This window comes from Dendrobates tinctorius, unplaced genomic scaffold (genome assembly GCF_039654945.1).
Source record: "Dendrobates tinctorius isolate UK_male_01 unplaced genomic scaffold, ASM3965494v1 ptg000060l, whole genome shotgun sequence".
Taxonomy (NCBI): domain Eukaryota; kingdom Metazoa; phylum Chordata; class Amphibia; order Anura; family Dendrobatidae; genus Dendrobates; species Dendrobates tinctorius.
Genome location: NW_027361728.1, coordinates 81463717 through 81480355, shown reverse-complemented (window position 1 = coordinate 81480355; position 16639 = coordinate 81463717). Strand labels below are relative to the sequence as shown.

General features: G+C 43.3%; 1 protein-coding gene across 6 annotated transcripts in view; it reads right to left on the bottom strand.

Moving 5' to 3' along the window:
* DOCK10 (dedicator of cytokinesis 10) overlaps positions 1 to 16639 on the bottom strand; it is a 387536-nt gene that overhangs the window by 148511 nt on the left and 222386 nt on the right. For all 6 annotated transcript variants that reach the window (XM_073579093.1, XM_073579089.1, XM_073579094.1 and 3 more), the window contains exons 19-21: positions 16172 to 16264; positions 10374 to 10497; positions 10053 to 10174 (exon numbers count right to left, since the gene is read on the bottom strand). In XM_073579093.1, coding sequence (XP_073435194.1) covers positions 10053 to 10174; positions 10374 to 10497; positions 16172 to 16264 — 339 coding nt within the window. The remainder of the gene's footprint in view (positions 1 to 10052; positions 10175 to 10373; positions 10498 to 16171; positions 16265 to 16639) is intronic.

The window sequence follows — 16639 nt, the reverse complement described above, 5'->3', positions numbered from 1 at the left end:
AGACTAAGATGAAATACTGGCTATGTCTGTTGTAGATGCTGAGGGGCCGGAGCAGGACAAGGAGACTGAAGCAACACCCAAGAGGGAGTCCTGCTTCCCACCAGGTGGATATCACACAGTAGAGTGCTACCTTAAAAAGCATCTGTCACCTTAATATGCTGCTATAAGACGGCATTTTATTACTGCATCTACAGATCTGTTTTCTAGTATCTAAAACAGCACAAAAAAACGTTGGCCATTTGTCCACTATGAGTACTACATGCAAACAAGGCTGTGGAGTCGGAGTCGTGGAGTCGGTGCTCATTTTGGTGGAGTCAGAGTCAGAATAAAATGGACCGACTCCGACTCCTAAAATATATAATAAATTGGGTACAGTAATTCAATGCAGGATGTGCTGAATATTTTTTCAGAGGAATTTGGGAAAGTTATGAAATGTCCTATAAATCGCTGTTCTATTCCTGATCTAAGGCTACATTCACACACAACGCTTTTCCTGCATTTTTTTAGGATACGTTTTTCAGCTGCAAAAGCAGATCAGCTTTTTAAAAAACCGCATCACCTGAAAGGTTTTTGAGCTCATAGATAATGTTTTCAATAGCAAAAACAGATTAGAAATCTGCTCTATCTATCCATTTATCCATATCTGTCTATCCATATCTTATCTGTACCAAAAAGAATGAAAGCCGGGTAGCACACAGACTAACACTTCTTTTTTTTTTAGCACCAGTCAGGTACACCTCATAGCTGCCAAATGGACGCCCAGGACAGACATTGCTCATCCTTAGTAACACATCAACATCAATTGATAGTTGGACTGCATTCATCACCACAGCACCACATCTTCTTATGGTGCAGGCTTTATTTTCAAGTGTAGGAGTGTGCAGTATGAGGTTCTGCGGAAAAGTATGAGGTTCTGCCCCCCCCAGGTTTGATCCTGGCTACGCCCATGGTGTGAATGTAGCCTGAGGATCTAGGGTTTGTCTTAGCTGAGATAAGTATATATATATATATATATATATATATATATATATATATACATACATATACATACACACACACACACACACACATATACATACATACATACAGTACAGACCAAAAGTTTGGATACACCTTCTCATTCAAAGAGTTTTCTTTATTTTCATGACTATGAATATTGTAGATTCACTCTGAAGGCATCAAAACTATGAATTAACACATGTAGAATTATATAATTAACAAAAAAGTGTGAAACAACTGAAAATATGTCTTATATTCTAGGTTCTTCCAAGTAGCCACCTTTTGCTTTGATTACTGCTATGCACACTCTTTGCATTCTCTTGTTGAGCTTCAAGAGGTAGTCACCGGAAATGGTTTTCACTTCACAGGTGTGCCCTGTCAGGTTTAATAAGTGGGATTTCTTGCCTTATAAATGGGGTTAGGACCATCAGTTGTGTTGTGCAGAAGTCTGGTGGATACACAGCTGATAGTCCTACTGAATAGACTGTTAGAATTTGTATTATGGCAAGAAAAAAGCAGCTAAGTAAAGAAAAACGAGTGGCCATCATTACTATAAGAAATGAAGGTCAGTCAGTCTGAAAAATTGGGAAAACTTTGAAAGTGTCCCAAGTGCAGTGGCAAAAACCATCAAGCGCTACAAAGAAACTGGCTCACGTGAGGACCGCCCCAGGAAAGGAAGACCATGAGTCACCTCTGCTGCGGAGGATAAGTTCATCCGAGTCACCAGCCTCAGAAATCGCAGGTTAACAGCAGCTCAGATTAGAGACCAGGTCAATGCCACACAGAGTTCTAGCAGCAGACACATCTCTACCACAACTGTTAAGAGAAGACTTTGTGCAGCAGGCCTTCATGGTAAAATAGCTGCTAGGAAACCACTGCTAAGGACAGGCAACAAGCAGAAGAGACTTGTTTGGGCTAAAAAACACAAGGAATGGACATTAGACCAGTGGAAATCTGTGCTTTGGTCTGATGAGTCCAAATTTGAGATCTTTGGTTCCAACGACAGTGTCTTTGTGAGATGCAGAAAAGATGAACGGATGGACTCTACATGCCTGGTTCCCACCGTGAAGCATGGAGGAGTTTGTGTGATGGTGTGGGGGTGCTTCGCTGGTGACACTGTTGTGGATTTATTCAAAATTGAAGGCATACTGAACCATTATGGCTACCACAGCATCTTGCAGCGGCATGCTATTCCATCCGGTTTGCGTTTAGTTGGACCATCATTTATTTTTCAACAGGACAATGACCCCAAACACACCTCCAGGTTGTGTAAGGGCTATTTGACCAAGAAGGAGAGTGATGGGGTGCTACGCCAGATGACCTGGCCTCCACAGTCACCAGACCTGAACCCAATCGAGATGGTTTGGGGTGAGCTGGACCGCCGAGTGAAGGCAAAAGGGCCAACAAGTGCTAATCATCTCTGGGAACTCCTTCAAGACTGTTGGAAGACTATTTCTGGTGACTACCTCTTGAAGCTCATCAAGAGAATGCCAAGAGTGTGCAAAGCAGTAATCAAAGCAAAAGGTGGCTACTTGGAAGAACCTAGACTATAAGACATATTTTCAGTTGTTTCACACTTTTTTGTTAATTATATAATTCCACGTGTTAATTCATAGATTTGATGCCTTCAGTTTGAATCTACAATTTTCATAGTCATGAAATGAAAGAAAACTCTTTGAATGAGAAGGTGTGTCCATACTTTTGGTCTGTACTGTATATATGTAATCGATATTACAAAGTGTATTACATATTTACAATTTATTACAGTTTTTTGTGTTCTAAAGTTGTATTCCAATAAATATATATTATGTTCTATCTAAATATCTTGATTATTGGATCATAAAAATGATTAAATGTCTGATGTTCACATTGTACTACAATAAATTTTTCACTTAAATATAAGCAATATATGTGGGAGTCGGAGTCGGTGTAAGGGAAATTGAGGAGTCGGAGTCGCAGGTTTGGCTTACCGACTCCACAGCTCTGCATGCAAACACTATGCACATTCATCAAGAGCGGCGTTGTTCACACCAGATTGGATGAGGAGATGTACTGGAGTCAGATGCTCCTGATTCATGAAGTGGGGGGGAGTGAGCGGGACGAGGGCCTGGCAACATGACCAAATTTATGTAGATTGGTGGTGTTCACTAAGCCACAAATTGTACTCTAGCAGGGACTGGAGTAGGACTTGTTCAGAGGCACACACAGAGGAGTATGCCATTCATCCCATGTTCCTGATTCATGAAGAGGTGCACACCTTTGTCTACACCTCACCACAAGTCCTCCTCCAGTCCCTTCCAGAGTAAGATTGACCACCACCAATCTACATAAATTCGATGAGAGGTGGCTGTCAGACCGTCGTCCTTGCTCATCTACGTCCCCTTTGTTGGAGGTGAGCGCAAACGGCGTGAAAACACCAAAAGTCTCAAAATTTAGCGTAGTCTCAAGTTGCGCCAAAATGATATGACTCGTCAAAGCTTTTCAGGCCAGAATACTGGTGTTAAAGCTTTGATGAATTGGACTCATAGTTTATGAGTCCTGTGCATTCATGGGCAGAGTGCTCTCAGCAGTGAATTACACGCCTGAGGGGTAGAAGAAGAAGGGGAGAATACTCAGAACCTATAAACTATATGTGGGGTTATTCCTTCTACACTCCTTGCAGAAAAGAAGCTCAACATCTCTGACTGCTCCTAGTGCTGAGCTATAGTAGTGACACGTGGCCCTTATGAGCTGACTGATCCACTACATATAAAACTAGACACAAATCCAGCAAAGGAAAGTCGCTGCTCAACCAGAAAAAAATCATAGTCGAGTGGAGTTAGATAAGGGACTCGAGGTCTTACAACAAAGATTCACAACCTATTATAGGACACATGAAAACGTAGTGTCATAACTGGGGATATATAAAACGAAAAATTGTAGCCGGGATCTGACGGCTTTGATTTATCATCTGTAAGAAACTCTATAAAAGAACACGTTCCACATGGAGGAGGGACGGTGCTGGCAGCTCAATCCTGGGGGAGAGGATTTCGATTGTTCATTTCAACCTTTAGGGATGTCAATCATGAAAGGACACTTTCAGCTAAAGCATAAACTCGGGCTGGCGCTATGATGTATTCACCTCTATAAGATACTTCCATGCTAATATATTTTTAACACGTCTACAATATTTTGCAGTCATAGCTTGTTTTTTCTTTTCTTACCACTATATAGACATAAATTACAAGAGAAACTCCCTAAATTATTGGAGACTATATTGTATATACTAAATGCAGTTAGCTCCTTAGCGCCCTTTAGTGGTGGCGCCAGGCAGCCAACAAAATAGCTTTAAATGGAATCTGTCAGCAGGTTTTCGCTACCCTATCCGAGAGCAGCATAATGTAGGAGCAGAGACCCTGAATCGAGAGATATATCACTTATAGGGATGGATGCTGTACTTCTCATACAATCACTGCTTTATTGGCTACATCTACCAGATCTCTGAATGCTGAGTTCTGTATAACCCGGCTACAACATTGATTGACAGCTTTTTTTTTGTACACTGCATAGGCAAAAAGTTAAAAAGCCAGATAACCGCAGATGCCTAGTCCCTCGAGAGCACAGAATGAACGTCGATGCCGCCCACAGTGGTAATCAGAATGTAGTAGAAGATATCCAACTCAACGGTATAAAACCTTTAACTTTCTTTTTATTTTATTTCAAGAAAAAAATGTGAAGGTTTTATACTGCTGAGCTGGATTAATTCTCCTAGAATAGGCAAAACGCTGCCAATCAGCGGTGGGGGCGGAGTTATACAGAGCTCATGAATATGGAGGACTACCTAGTCCTCTAGTGATAATCTCCTGCTGATAGTACAGTGATTTTATCAAAACTACAGCAAGCAGCTCAGTAAGTGACACATCACTGGATTTAGGTTCTCTGTCTCTACATTATACTGCTCTCAGATTAGGCGTCAAAAATCTGGTGGCAGATTCTCTTTAAATGTAGAGGACAGCTGAAAAGCGGCACCCGAAAAACAAAATGCCAATGCCTATAAACGTATATGAAATGATTAATTAGTTTGGAAACTTGTTTGGATGTAAAACACAAAATGTAATCTAACTGCGGCTATTCGCTGTCATGTATTTCCATTATGTGGAGGCATCTGGGGCGCTTTAAGGTGTAAAAGTGTCATTGAAGCATTAAAGGATTTTCTGAATGCACTATAAAAATTGTCTGTGACTGTAGGCTTGTTTCCAGCAGAACAGTGACTTGTTTGTGAAGAGACGGCACATCTGCGAGCAATGAATGAGGTTATCATTGGGCAGAGTCCAGGCATACAAGAAGGTTGTGAAAACAAATCCGGAACCACCAAGGAGCCTCACAACAAAGCGTAGAATGGGGGCGAAGTATCAGCAAGTAGGAGGGGTCAGTCCCGAGGTATTCATGTAGGGAATGAACGCGCATCATCACAACCACACTCATTAAATGCTGGCACTACTCTGCTATCAGCAGTCAATTGTGAAGAATAAGGCCTGTTTCACACTTCCGTTTTTGGTCATCAGTCAAAATCTGCCAATTTTATAAAAAACAGATCCGCCAAAAAAGGGGCGGATCTGTTTTTTCCCCCCATTGATTTGCATTAGTGGTGGATTTTGACTGATGGTCGTCCGTTGGGTCCGTTTTTTGACGGATCCGTGAAAATTTTAGCGGCTCCTGGGCGGACCATACGGATACTGCAACGTTTTTTTTGGTTGACGGTCCGCCATTTTTAACTGCGCATGCCCGAAAGGTGAAAGCCGGGAGCAGTTTTAACCCTGAAATGCCATCCCGGGAGCCGCTAAAATTCTCTCTCTCGCTCTCCCGATCTCACCTGAGCTCCCTCGATTCCAATCACGTCCTCAAGATTGCCGGGAGATCGCGGCCATGAAGATTGCCGTGATGATTGCCGTAAGATCGCGGCCATGAAGATTGTTGCGATGATTGACGCGAGATCGCGGCAATGAAGATTGCCACGATGATCGGCGCGAGATCGTGGCCATTAAGATTGCCATGATGATCGCCGCGAGATGGCAGCCATGAGGATTGCCGTGAGATTGCGGCCATGAGGATCGCCGCCGGCCATGAGATATCGCGGCGATGGGCAATGCCGCGAGATCGCGTCGAACTTCCAGCCCGCGGTCCCTTTAAATCACGCCGCCTTACATCTTCCACGGATCTGTACTGCAACGTGGTCCGCTGTCATCCGTGTGTCACGAAAAGGAGACGGATCAGTTGTTTGGAACCTTTGGCGGATTTCAACTGACCGCCAACGACGGAGGTATGAAACAGGCCTAAGAAAAGGGAGGAACAAAATAAAGTTCACAGTGGACAATCCAGAAATGTATAGGAGCTGACTTGTCATAATGAATATAGGAAATGTCTGAAATAATAACCGTGCTTGGTCCAAAAACCTCACTGAGCAGAGGGTCGACGTGGGCAGTCATTCCATCAAGCTGCCTGGTTACAGGTCACATCACGAGGGTCCGCATGTACCCCCTATTTTTATACTGTATACTCAAGTCTTCCCTGGTGGCCCCAATCATTTAACTCCTGCCTTACTAAGGCAGGGCCCAAACACAGGGTTGCCTACTTGACTTATTTATTTTTTATGGACGGCTTGTCAAAAAATTAGGCAGACGATATTTTTATATTTTTTATGGACATACTGGAAAACCAAAATAAATCATTAAGGCTATGTACCCACGTATGCAGAAAAAAACAGACTCCTTTCCAGGAAAAACGCGTGTTTTTTTACACGTTTTTTTACACGAGCATCCACATGCTCATAGAATATAGTTGGAAATGCAGTTTTTTTCTGCAAAATTAATGATCATGCTGTGTTTTTTTCCGTGATGCGTTTTTTTCGCGGAAAAAAAAGCATCATGTGCACAAAAATTGCGGGATTCATTAAAAAGAATGGGATGCAAGTTTCTTCAGCTTCATATAAATCACAGACACCGTACTCCGGCTCCAGACATTTTTCGTCTATTACATCTAAGACTCATCAGCGCACTGTGTGTGGGGGGATGACATCTCACACTGTATGATATTTCAATTGCGCTTTGTCTTCTTAGTTTTGGTAATCATTATATGGACCTTTGCCATATGTCATAATGCCTAAAACACTATAGACTAGTAATTTGGAGTCCAGGTCTACATGTATCGCATAGGTCTGTTTCAAACTTCCGTTTTTCGAAATCAGTCAAAATCCGCCAAATTTTGAAAATAGCGGATCCGCTTTTTTTTTGGTGGATCCGCCGTTATTCCCATTGAATTACATTATTGGCGGATTTTGACTGATGATCGTCCGTTGGGTCCGTTTTTTGACGGATCCGTGAGAACTTTCGCAGCTCCTGGGCAGACCAGATGGACACTGCAACGTTTTTTTTGGTTGACGGTCCGCTATTTGTAACTGCGCATGCCCCAGAAGGTTTGCACGGGAGCAGTTTTAACACTGAAATGCCATCCCGGGAGCCACGAAAAGTCTCTCTCTATCCTTACCTCACCTGAACTCGCTCGCTTCGACTCACGCCCTTGAGTTAAATGGCGCGATATCGTGGCGATGGAAGATGCCACGAGATGGTGGCGATATCGAGGCAATGGAAGATGCCGCGAGATGGCAGCGGCGATATCACGGCGATGGAAGATGCCGCAAGATGGCAGCGGCGATATCACGGCGATGGAAGATGCCGCAAGATGGCAGCGGCGATAACGCGGCGATGGAAGATGCCGTGAGATCGTGGCGATCGAGGATGCCGCGAAATCGCGGTGGCGTTATCACGGCGATTGGCATCAACCTCAACTTCCAGCCCGCGGTCACTTTAAATCACGCCGCTTTCCATCTTCCACGGATCCGTACTGCAATGTGGTCCGCTATCATCCGTACATCAATAAACGGATCCGTTGTTTTGAACCTTTGGCGGATTTCAGCTGACCGCCGACAACGTAAGTGTGAAACGGGCCTAAGAGAACAATGTCTCGCTAAGCTTTATTAAACACATTTGTAATGTTGTAAATATAAACAAAAAAGTGAGTTTGATTAGACAAGGTGCTTTAAATGGTATAATAAAGTTCACCCAAAAATTATGCAGCTTTATGGGGCCGATACATCAAAGCATTTACCCCACAAAAATGGAGTAAAAGCTTTAAAAAGTTGCAAAATTTTTGTGAAACTCGACTTTTGCCTTTTACACCACTTTGGATCAGCTCTGCTAAAACAGGTGAAGCTGGAGAAGGACGGAACACATTCACGTCCCTCTGTCCAATTCACGAAAAGTGGCAACGTTTTTATGCCAGAAATGTTACTCCAGTCAATGACTGGAGTAGCATTTCTGACACAGCACATGGAGGCGCACACTAGGGATGGGCGAGTCTACTCGCTAGGACTCGTTACTCGGCGAATAGTAAGGGTACGTGCACACGCTGCGGAATCCGCTGCGGATTAATCCGCACGGATTTTGCAAAAACCGCAGATAATCCGCAGGTCCAAAGACCTGCGGATTATCTGCGGTTTTGCCTGCGGTTTGGTCCTGCGGATTCACTATCTCCACAATGGTGGAGATAGGAACCCGCAGCGGTTTCCGCAGAAAGAATTAACATGCAATTCTTTCTGCGGATTCAAAACCGCAGCAAATCCGCGCGGTTTTTTCCGCAGCGTCGGCACAGCGTTTTTTGTTTTCCCATTCAAATGAATGGTACTGTACACCGCAGCTAAAACTGCTGCGTGTCCGCAGCGGCCAAAACCGCTGCGGAAACGCAGCGGAATCCGCAGCGTGTGCACACAGCCTAAGGGACTCGCTGGACTCGTTACTCGGCGAGTCTCCCAGTGATTACTCGCACAGTAACGAGTCCAATGCAAGTCAATGGCAATCCTAGTTTTGTCAGAGTTTTTTTTTCTCACTCGCTAGACTCGCTATATCACATCGCTGTCAACAGCGAGTCTGAGCGAGTCTACGATTCCGAGTCCTGTATACTGGATTCGGGACTCGCTTATACAGAATCTGTTATGTTCCTACAAGTTTCCAAGACAGCCTATGTCAACACACAGCGATTGTGAGAGCGAGTCTGAGCGAGTCTACGAATCCCGAGTCCTGTATACTGGATTCGGGACTCGCTTATACAGAATCTGTTATGTTCCTACAAGTTTCCAAGACAGCCTATGTCAACACACAGCGATTGTGAGAGCGAGTCTGAGCGAGTCTACGAATCCCGAGTCCTGTATACTGGATTCGGGACTCGCAAATATAGAATCTGTTATGTTCCTTTGTAATTTGTAAATCGCACATTACTCGCTAAGACTCGCTTCCCCATTCATTAACATTGGACTCGCTAGACTCGCAACGAGTAGCGAGTCCCGGGCTCGGACTCGCCAGAGTCAAGCGATTCCGAGTAATTTAGGACTCGCCCATCACTAGCGCACACCACTCAGAAGAGGTGCCAAATTCATTAAGCGGTGTGCATCTCTTAATGAACTTGGCACCTCTTCTACTCCATCAGGACTGGTGTAGCGCATATTAATGAATCGCCCCCTATATATACATGACCTGATCCAGAAAAGCATTTTCACCAGAATTCTGGTGTAAATTTCTATGTAAAGTCACCAAATTTTGGGACAACTGAGAATTGCACAAAAATGTTGCTACTTTTCACGTTTCCACACCATTTCCTCCCAGCTCTACCAAAATGTTGTGGGGGCATGACATCACAACTCATCTAATTCATGAAAAACTGGGGTGTTCCCAATGCCAAAAATCTTACTCCAATCAAAGACTGGAGTAAGATTTCTGGCGTACAGCACCCCTTCATGAATCAGGAGCATCTGACTTTATCACGCCCTCTCATCAAGACTGGTGAGAACATGCTTGGTCTTTATGTATCGAGGCCACAGAATATCTAAAAAAAAAAAAAAACCATATGATTCCATATTTTTTTTTTTTTGTGCAACTGCCCCATGTTATGTGCCCAAATAAATACAATTTGTCAAAGTTTATCTCGTCAAGATAACAGCTAAACATGAGAGGAGCATTTCGTACCTTTCCGGTTGAACCTTCTTCTACACTCAAGTATCTTCCAGGCAAATAAGCAGCAACAGGAATGAGGTGTTCTTGTGACGTGAGCTGTTCAGTCTTATATAAAGGCAGCCAGGCAAAGCCAACTGTGACAACAGAAGATAAGGGGAGATCACTGTGCAAGCTGGATGCGGTCACATCAACAGAGAAAGCCACATATGAAGTTCAATGTAGCGGAAATGAACAATCCTTGTGAGAGTCAACAAATCCACCCGCACCGTACATGATCCACATGATTGCAAGAAATGGTTACAATGCCAGCAAACGTAATCCTTCTAAAGATACCTGGTGTTTCCAGAGCCTCTTTCTTTTTGGCATTAGCTTTTGCATTTATGTCACAGGTGACGTGATGGAATGAAAACAGAATGTGATGTTTCTCATGGAGCTGAGTGGGAAGCTCAATTTTCACCTGAAATGTAAAATATTACACCTCTCCTTAGTCACGTTTACACTGAACACCCGGATATCTCGTATGAGCAGAATTCTTACTCAACTATAATAGTAGAAACTGAACTGGAAGGGGTTAATGTCACGATGCAACTGATACAACCCAGGACTTAAAGGGCTGGTCCCATCGCCAAGATCCTATCCCAATATGTAGCAGGTGCAATAATAATATTAGCAAATACCTCCAATTAAAAATTTAGTATAGTTTTCCAGATTCGCTATGTCACTTACCCCATGTGCAGGGCATTGCAGTAGCTTAGGTATCCATGGTTACGACCACTCATATAGTGTCAGTTAGTTGGTTAGACAGCTTAGTGGTAGTGACCATGGATACTAAGCTATCACAATCACATGGGGTAAGCGACATAGCTAATCTGAAAAACTATACTACATTTCTAATTGGAGGTATTTGCTAATATTATTATTACACCTACTACATATTGGGATAGGATATTGGAGATGGGAATACCCCTTTAATGGTAATTCCCATATTATGCAATTTTGGCTTACCCAGAAGACTGACCCAAAAACTTGATTAGAGATCGCTGGGAGCTAATAGAAAAGCACACAACTAAGCCTGGGTTCAGACAAAGACAAGTTTTTTTTTTTTTTTGTTTTTTTTTACACACTGACCGTATTCATGGTCTCTTCCAGTTTTTGGGATCAGACTCGCCCATTAATCTCAATGGGTGTTTATAAGACAGTTGCCCTGTAGACACCATCCACATGATAATGGATTCATTGCAAACATTACATAGGGAAACGTACTAGACCTTTTAGAAATTTTTTAATTGTGAATTTTAATGTCATACAGATATAAAAAAAAATGGACGTAAAAACGGACATAAACACCATACAGGTGAATATCTTCCGCTCTTCCGCATGTAAAGGGGATAATTTTTCATACACTCGCCTGATCCTGGCTTGAAGTGCGGTACTTAGAATACAGACAAGATATCAGAAATACTCATATATACAGTTGTGGCCAAAAGTATTGACACCCCTGCAATTCTGTCAGATAATACTCAGTTTCTTCCTGAAAATTATTGCAAACACAAATTCTTTGGTATTATTATCTTCATTTAATTTGTCTTAAATGAAAAAACACAAAAAGAATTGTCCTAAAGCCAAATTGGATATAATTCCACACCAAACATAAAAAAGAGGGTGGACAAAAGTATTGGCACTGTTCAAAAAATCATGTGATGCTTCTCTAATTTGTGTAATTAACAGCACCTGTAACTTACCTGTGGCACCTAACAGGTGTTGGCAATAACTAAATCACACTTGCAGCCAGTTGACATGGATTAAAGTTGACTCCACCTCTGTTCTGTATCCTTGTGTGTACCACACTGAGCATGGAAAAAAGAAAGAAGACCATAGAACTTTCTGAGGACTTGAGAAACCAAATTGTGAGGAAGCACGAGCAATCTCAAGGCTACAAGTCCATCTCCAAAGACCTGAACGTTCCTGTGTCTACCGTGCACAGTGTCATCAAGAAGTTTAAAGCCCATGGCACTGTGGCTAACCTCCCTAGATGTGGACGGAAAAGAAAAATTGACAAGAGATTTCAACGCAAGATTGTGCGGATGTTGGATAAAGAACCTCGACTAACATCCAAACAAGTTCAAGCTGCCCTGCAGTCCGAGGGTACAACAGTGTCAACCCGTACTATCCGTCGGCGTCTGAATGAAAAGGGACTGTATGGTAGGAGACCCAGGAAGACCCCACTTCTTACCCCGAGACATAAAAAAGCCAGGCTAGAGTTTGCCAAAACTTACCTGAAAAAGCCTAAAACGTTTTGGAAGAATGTTCTCTGGTCAGATGAGACAAAAGTAGAGCTTTTTGGGCAAAGGCATCAACATAGAGTTTACAGGAGAAAAAAAGAGGCATTCAAAGAAAAGAACACGGTCCCTACAGTCAAACATGGCGGAGGCTCCCTGAAGTTTTGGGGTTGCTTTGCTGCCTCTGGCACTGGACTGCTTGACCGTGTGCATGGCATTATGAGGTCTGAAGACTACCAACAAATTTTGCAGCATAATGTAGGGCCCAGTGTGAGAAAGCTGGGTCTCCCTCAGAGGTCATGGGTCTTCCAGCAGGACAATGACCCAAAACACACTTCAAAAAGCACTAGAAAATGGTTTGAGAGAAAGCACTGGAGACTTCTAAGGTGGCCAGCAATGAGTCCAGACCTGAATCCCATAGAACACCTCTGGAGAGATCTAAAAATGGCAGTTTGGAGAAGGCACCCTTCAAATATCAGGGACCTGGAGCAGTTTGCCAAAGAAGAATGGTCTAAACTTCCAGCAGAGCATTGTAAGAAACTCATTGATGGTTACCGGAAGCGGTTGGTCGCAGTTATTTTGGCTAAAGGTTGTGCAACCAAGTATTAGGTTGAGGGTGCCAATACTTTTGTCTGGCCCATTTTTGGAGTTTTGTGTGAAATGATCAATGTTTTGCTTTTTGCTTCATTCTCTTTTGTGTTTTTTCATTTAAGACAAATTAAATGAAGATAATAATACCAAAGAATTTGTGTTTGCAATCATTTTCAGGAAGAAACTGAGTATTATCTGACAGAACTGCAGGGGTGTCAATGCTTTTGGCCACAACTGTACACTACAGAATAATCTGGGTGAGTTTGGCTTGCTCTTTCTCTTGCAGATTTTTCCACATTTGCAGCAGATCCCACTGATAAGCATATAATAATGTTAAGGCCTTTTCTGCGTTGGCCTAAAGCCGGACATATACATACATTAACTGGCTGTCAGCCGTATAAAGCTTTGGTGTTCTCTCCCATACTCAGGAGCGCTCACTCTGCTGAACCCTCCTGTGTTCTCTACAGAAAGCCACCGACAGACATCTCTGCCAGCGGCTTTTCTCTGGGAGAACAATGTAATCGGCCATCCGAAATCGGACATGCCCAATTGACATCTCCCCCGACGATCAGTTGGGCGGTGCCCCCATAAGCATTAGACCTTCGGTCAAAACCCTCGATATCGGTGTATTCGGCTGACATTTGTCTAATATTTATGGGGGGGTTTAAAATGTTCTGCTGATGACAATCACTTCCTTATTCATAGAGATGAATGACAATCGTACCTCCATCACTGAAGACCATTATTACATGTCTTAGGTGCCCATTAATCATAATAAAAGTGCATCGGGAGAATATGAAAGCTTTTTTCAGTTATAACTTTTTTTTAGTTATAGAGGCAGGGTTTAAAGTAAAAATTAGGCCCATGAAGAAAAAAAAAAATACCATAAAACCCCTTAAGCAATGGGTTACATGAAATTACTCCATTACTATATTCATCCAAAGTCTGAATAGCATTTAAGAATAACCTTTTACATTGTCGTTTTACTCTGAAAAGTATTCTAGACATAACACGTATTATACAAAGCATTAAGAATTGGGAATATAATTGTAGGAAAACTGCAGATTTCTGTGGTATCTGTAACTCTCCCGCTCTTTCCATCACAGTCATTGGAAAATGCTTTACTGGAAATTGGCCTAACCTTTTATATAAGAGGAAACTGCCAGCAAGCTTGGGCTCGAGGTATGGAGCGTCCTCGATTGGAACCACTTAACCTGGCAGCTGATCCCAAATTGACTGTGTGGTTAATAAACCAGTTTACACCAGAGCTGCTGAAATCCTCATTCTTCAAAGAAAAGGAGACTGTATTGCCCCGTATACCGCTGCTTTTACCATCACATCAGTGTGAATGGCTTGTATGGGATTCTAAGAAAGCTGTCTAAGAGCAGGCAATGGCATGAAATTATTGGCTGCAGCCAATCACTGGCCTCAGTGGTCACAACCAGTGATTGGCTGCAGCAGTAAGGCTAGTTTCACATTAGCGTTTACGGCCGCAGCGTCGGGCTGCGCACGGCCGCTGCTAAGCCCCGCCTCCACCGGTAGCTCCGCCTACAGATGCCTGACGCTGCATGCGTCCCCTATCTTTAGCACTGGGGACGCGGGCTGTGCGCAGTATGCGTTTGGCGGCGCATGCGTCTTTTTGACGCTGCGCCGAGCGCACCAAATTGCAACCTGTTGCATTTGGCGCTGGTCGGCGCAGAGTCAAAAGGACGCATGCGCCGCCAAACGCATACTGCGCACGGCCTGCGTCCCCAGTGCTAAAGATAGGGGACGCAGGATGCATGCAGCGTCATGCGTCAGTAGGCGGAGCTACCGATGGAGGCGCGGCAGGGGCGGGGCTTAGCGGCGGCCGTGCGCAGCCCGACGCTGCGGCCGTAAACGCTAATGTGAAACTAGCCTAACATCACTGATGAGCATAACGTCATTTCTGCAAGACCGGCAGGGACCACAATAGCAGTAGATCTGAAAGCGGGTGGGGGGTAAAGGCTAGCGCAGTAGAACTGGAGGAAGGTGGGAGTTACCAATGATCATTAAACAATTAAGTGCTCTTAGGCAGATTTCTTAAAATTCTGGTCAATTACTTTAAAGGGAACTGATAAGCAACTTTCTGTCTTTATACAAGTACACAGAAAACTGCTAATCAGGGCTGTGGGCGGGGTTAGCTTTCTTAGTTCTGCTACATGGTACATCTAAGAGAACTCTCATTGTGTCACAGCTGCTGCACCCAGTAATATAAGTGATATATCACTGCATTCAGGGTCTCTTTCCCTACATTATGCTGCTCTCAGTTGAGGTAGCAAAAACCTGCTGACAGATTTCCTTTAAATCGATAAGTAAGTAACTGGACAAATGCTTGTTGTCCAGAATTTGGGCTATCCTATACCGATTTCTCCAAACATTTATAAAACTGATGGCAGAATTTTGGAGTATTTAGTTGTAGGTTTAATTATTATATGTTTAAAACACTGTTTGCACCTTACTTAAACAGGAATGTGCCCTAAATAAAAAGGGTGGGGCTTAAAGGGGTTTACTGAACAGCATTTACAATGTGGTTGAAAACCACAACAGTCTCATGCCGCTGTGGCCTTTCCAGCGTTTCACTACACAATCACTTGATCTTGCAAGGAAAAGCTGTTTCACTTGCAAAAATGGCCATTAGGCTTGTCCGTGCGGTGTTGCAGGTGGAACAGCTGTTTTTTACAACATTAAGTGATTGTGCAAGAAACAGGGGAAAGACCGTAGGAGAATAGCGCTGCTGCGATCTTCAGCCTGCATTTGAATCCAGTCCAAAAGTTAAGAGGAAAGCATGTTTATAAAAGTGAAAATAAGTAAGCCAATCAAGTCTCCACTGTCTATATAAAAGGCATAATTAAATATATTAATTCTTTCACTAACATTCAATTTAAAGGGGTTGTCCACTACTTTGCTCACCTGCCTTTAATATAGGGCATCAATATAAGTTAAAAGACGGGGGCCCGCCTCCCCCGACGATCAGCTGTTATCACCTTTGACGGTGGACAGACAGGAGCAACGTATAGAGCGAAACCCCACGGCACCATATATTGTTTAGTGGCCATTGCTGGTATTGCAGGTCAGTCACTGCTCTCATCAGAAGAATCTGCGCCATCTTTTTCTTTGCACTCGCTCGACATTGCTCGATAACAAAGCTGAATAACCTCAACCCATCCTTTCCATGTAGCATATCTTCTTCAAACAAATTAATAATTGCGCTTAAGAGAACATGATATGTCATATACTGACCTCATCGTAGAAGTCTGGATTCTGGGAATGATGAAGGATTGTGGTATATGCTGCTGTTGTAAACAGAGAGCCACCGGGCTTCCCATAAATACACTGGTAAGAAAGGGGAGAATTTAATGTCATTTAAGAGGAAAATAACACAGCAGATAAGTCTGACAGTTAGGAAAATGATGATTAGAATTCGCACCTTAAAGGGGTTTTAAACATATTGGTTTACCCATCATCCCATGGTCCAGCACTGAGTCTCTGCCGCTGCTCTGATGCCGGTTACTGTCTGCAGTGCTGACGTCATGTCGAGATCTCTACATCCAATATCTGAGTTCAGTCTCTGCCTGCAGCGCTGTCGACATGACGGTAACTCTGCAAACAACATCAAGCACCTGGAGCAGCAGCGGAGACTCAGCGCTGGACAAATGGAGGGTGAGCAAAGCACAGTATATATGTACTGTGTATATATATATATATATA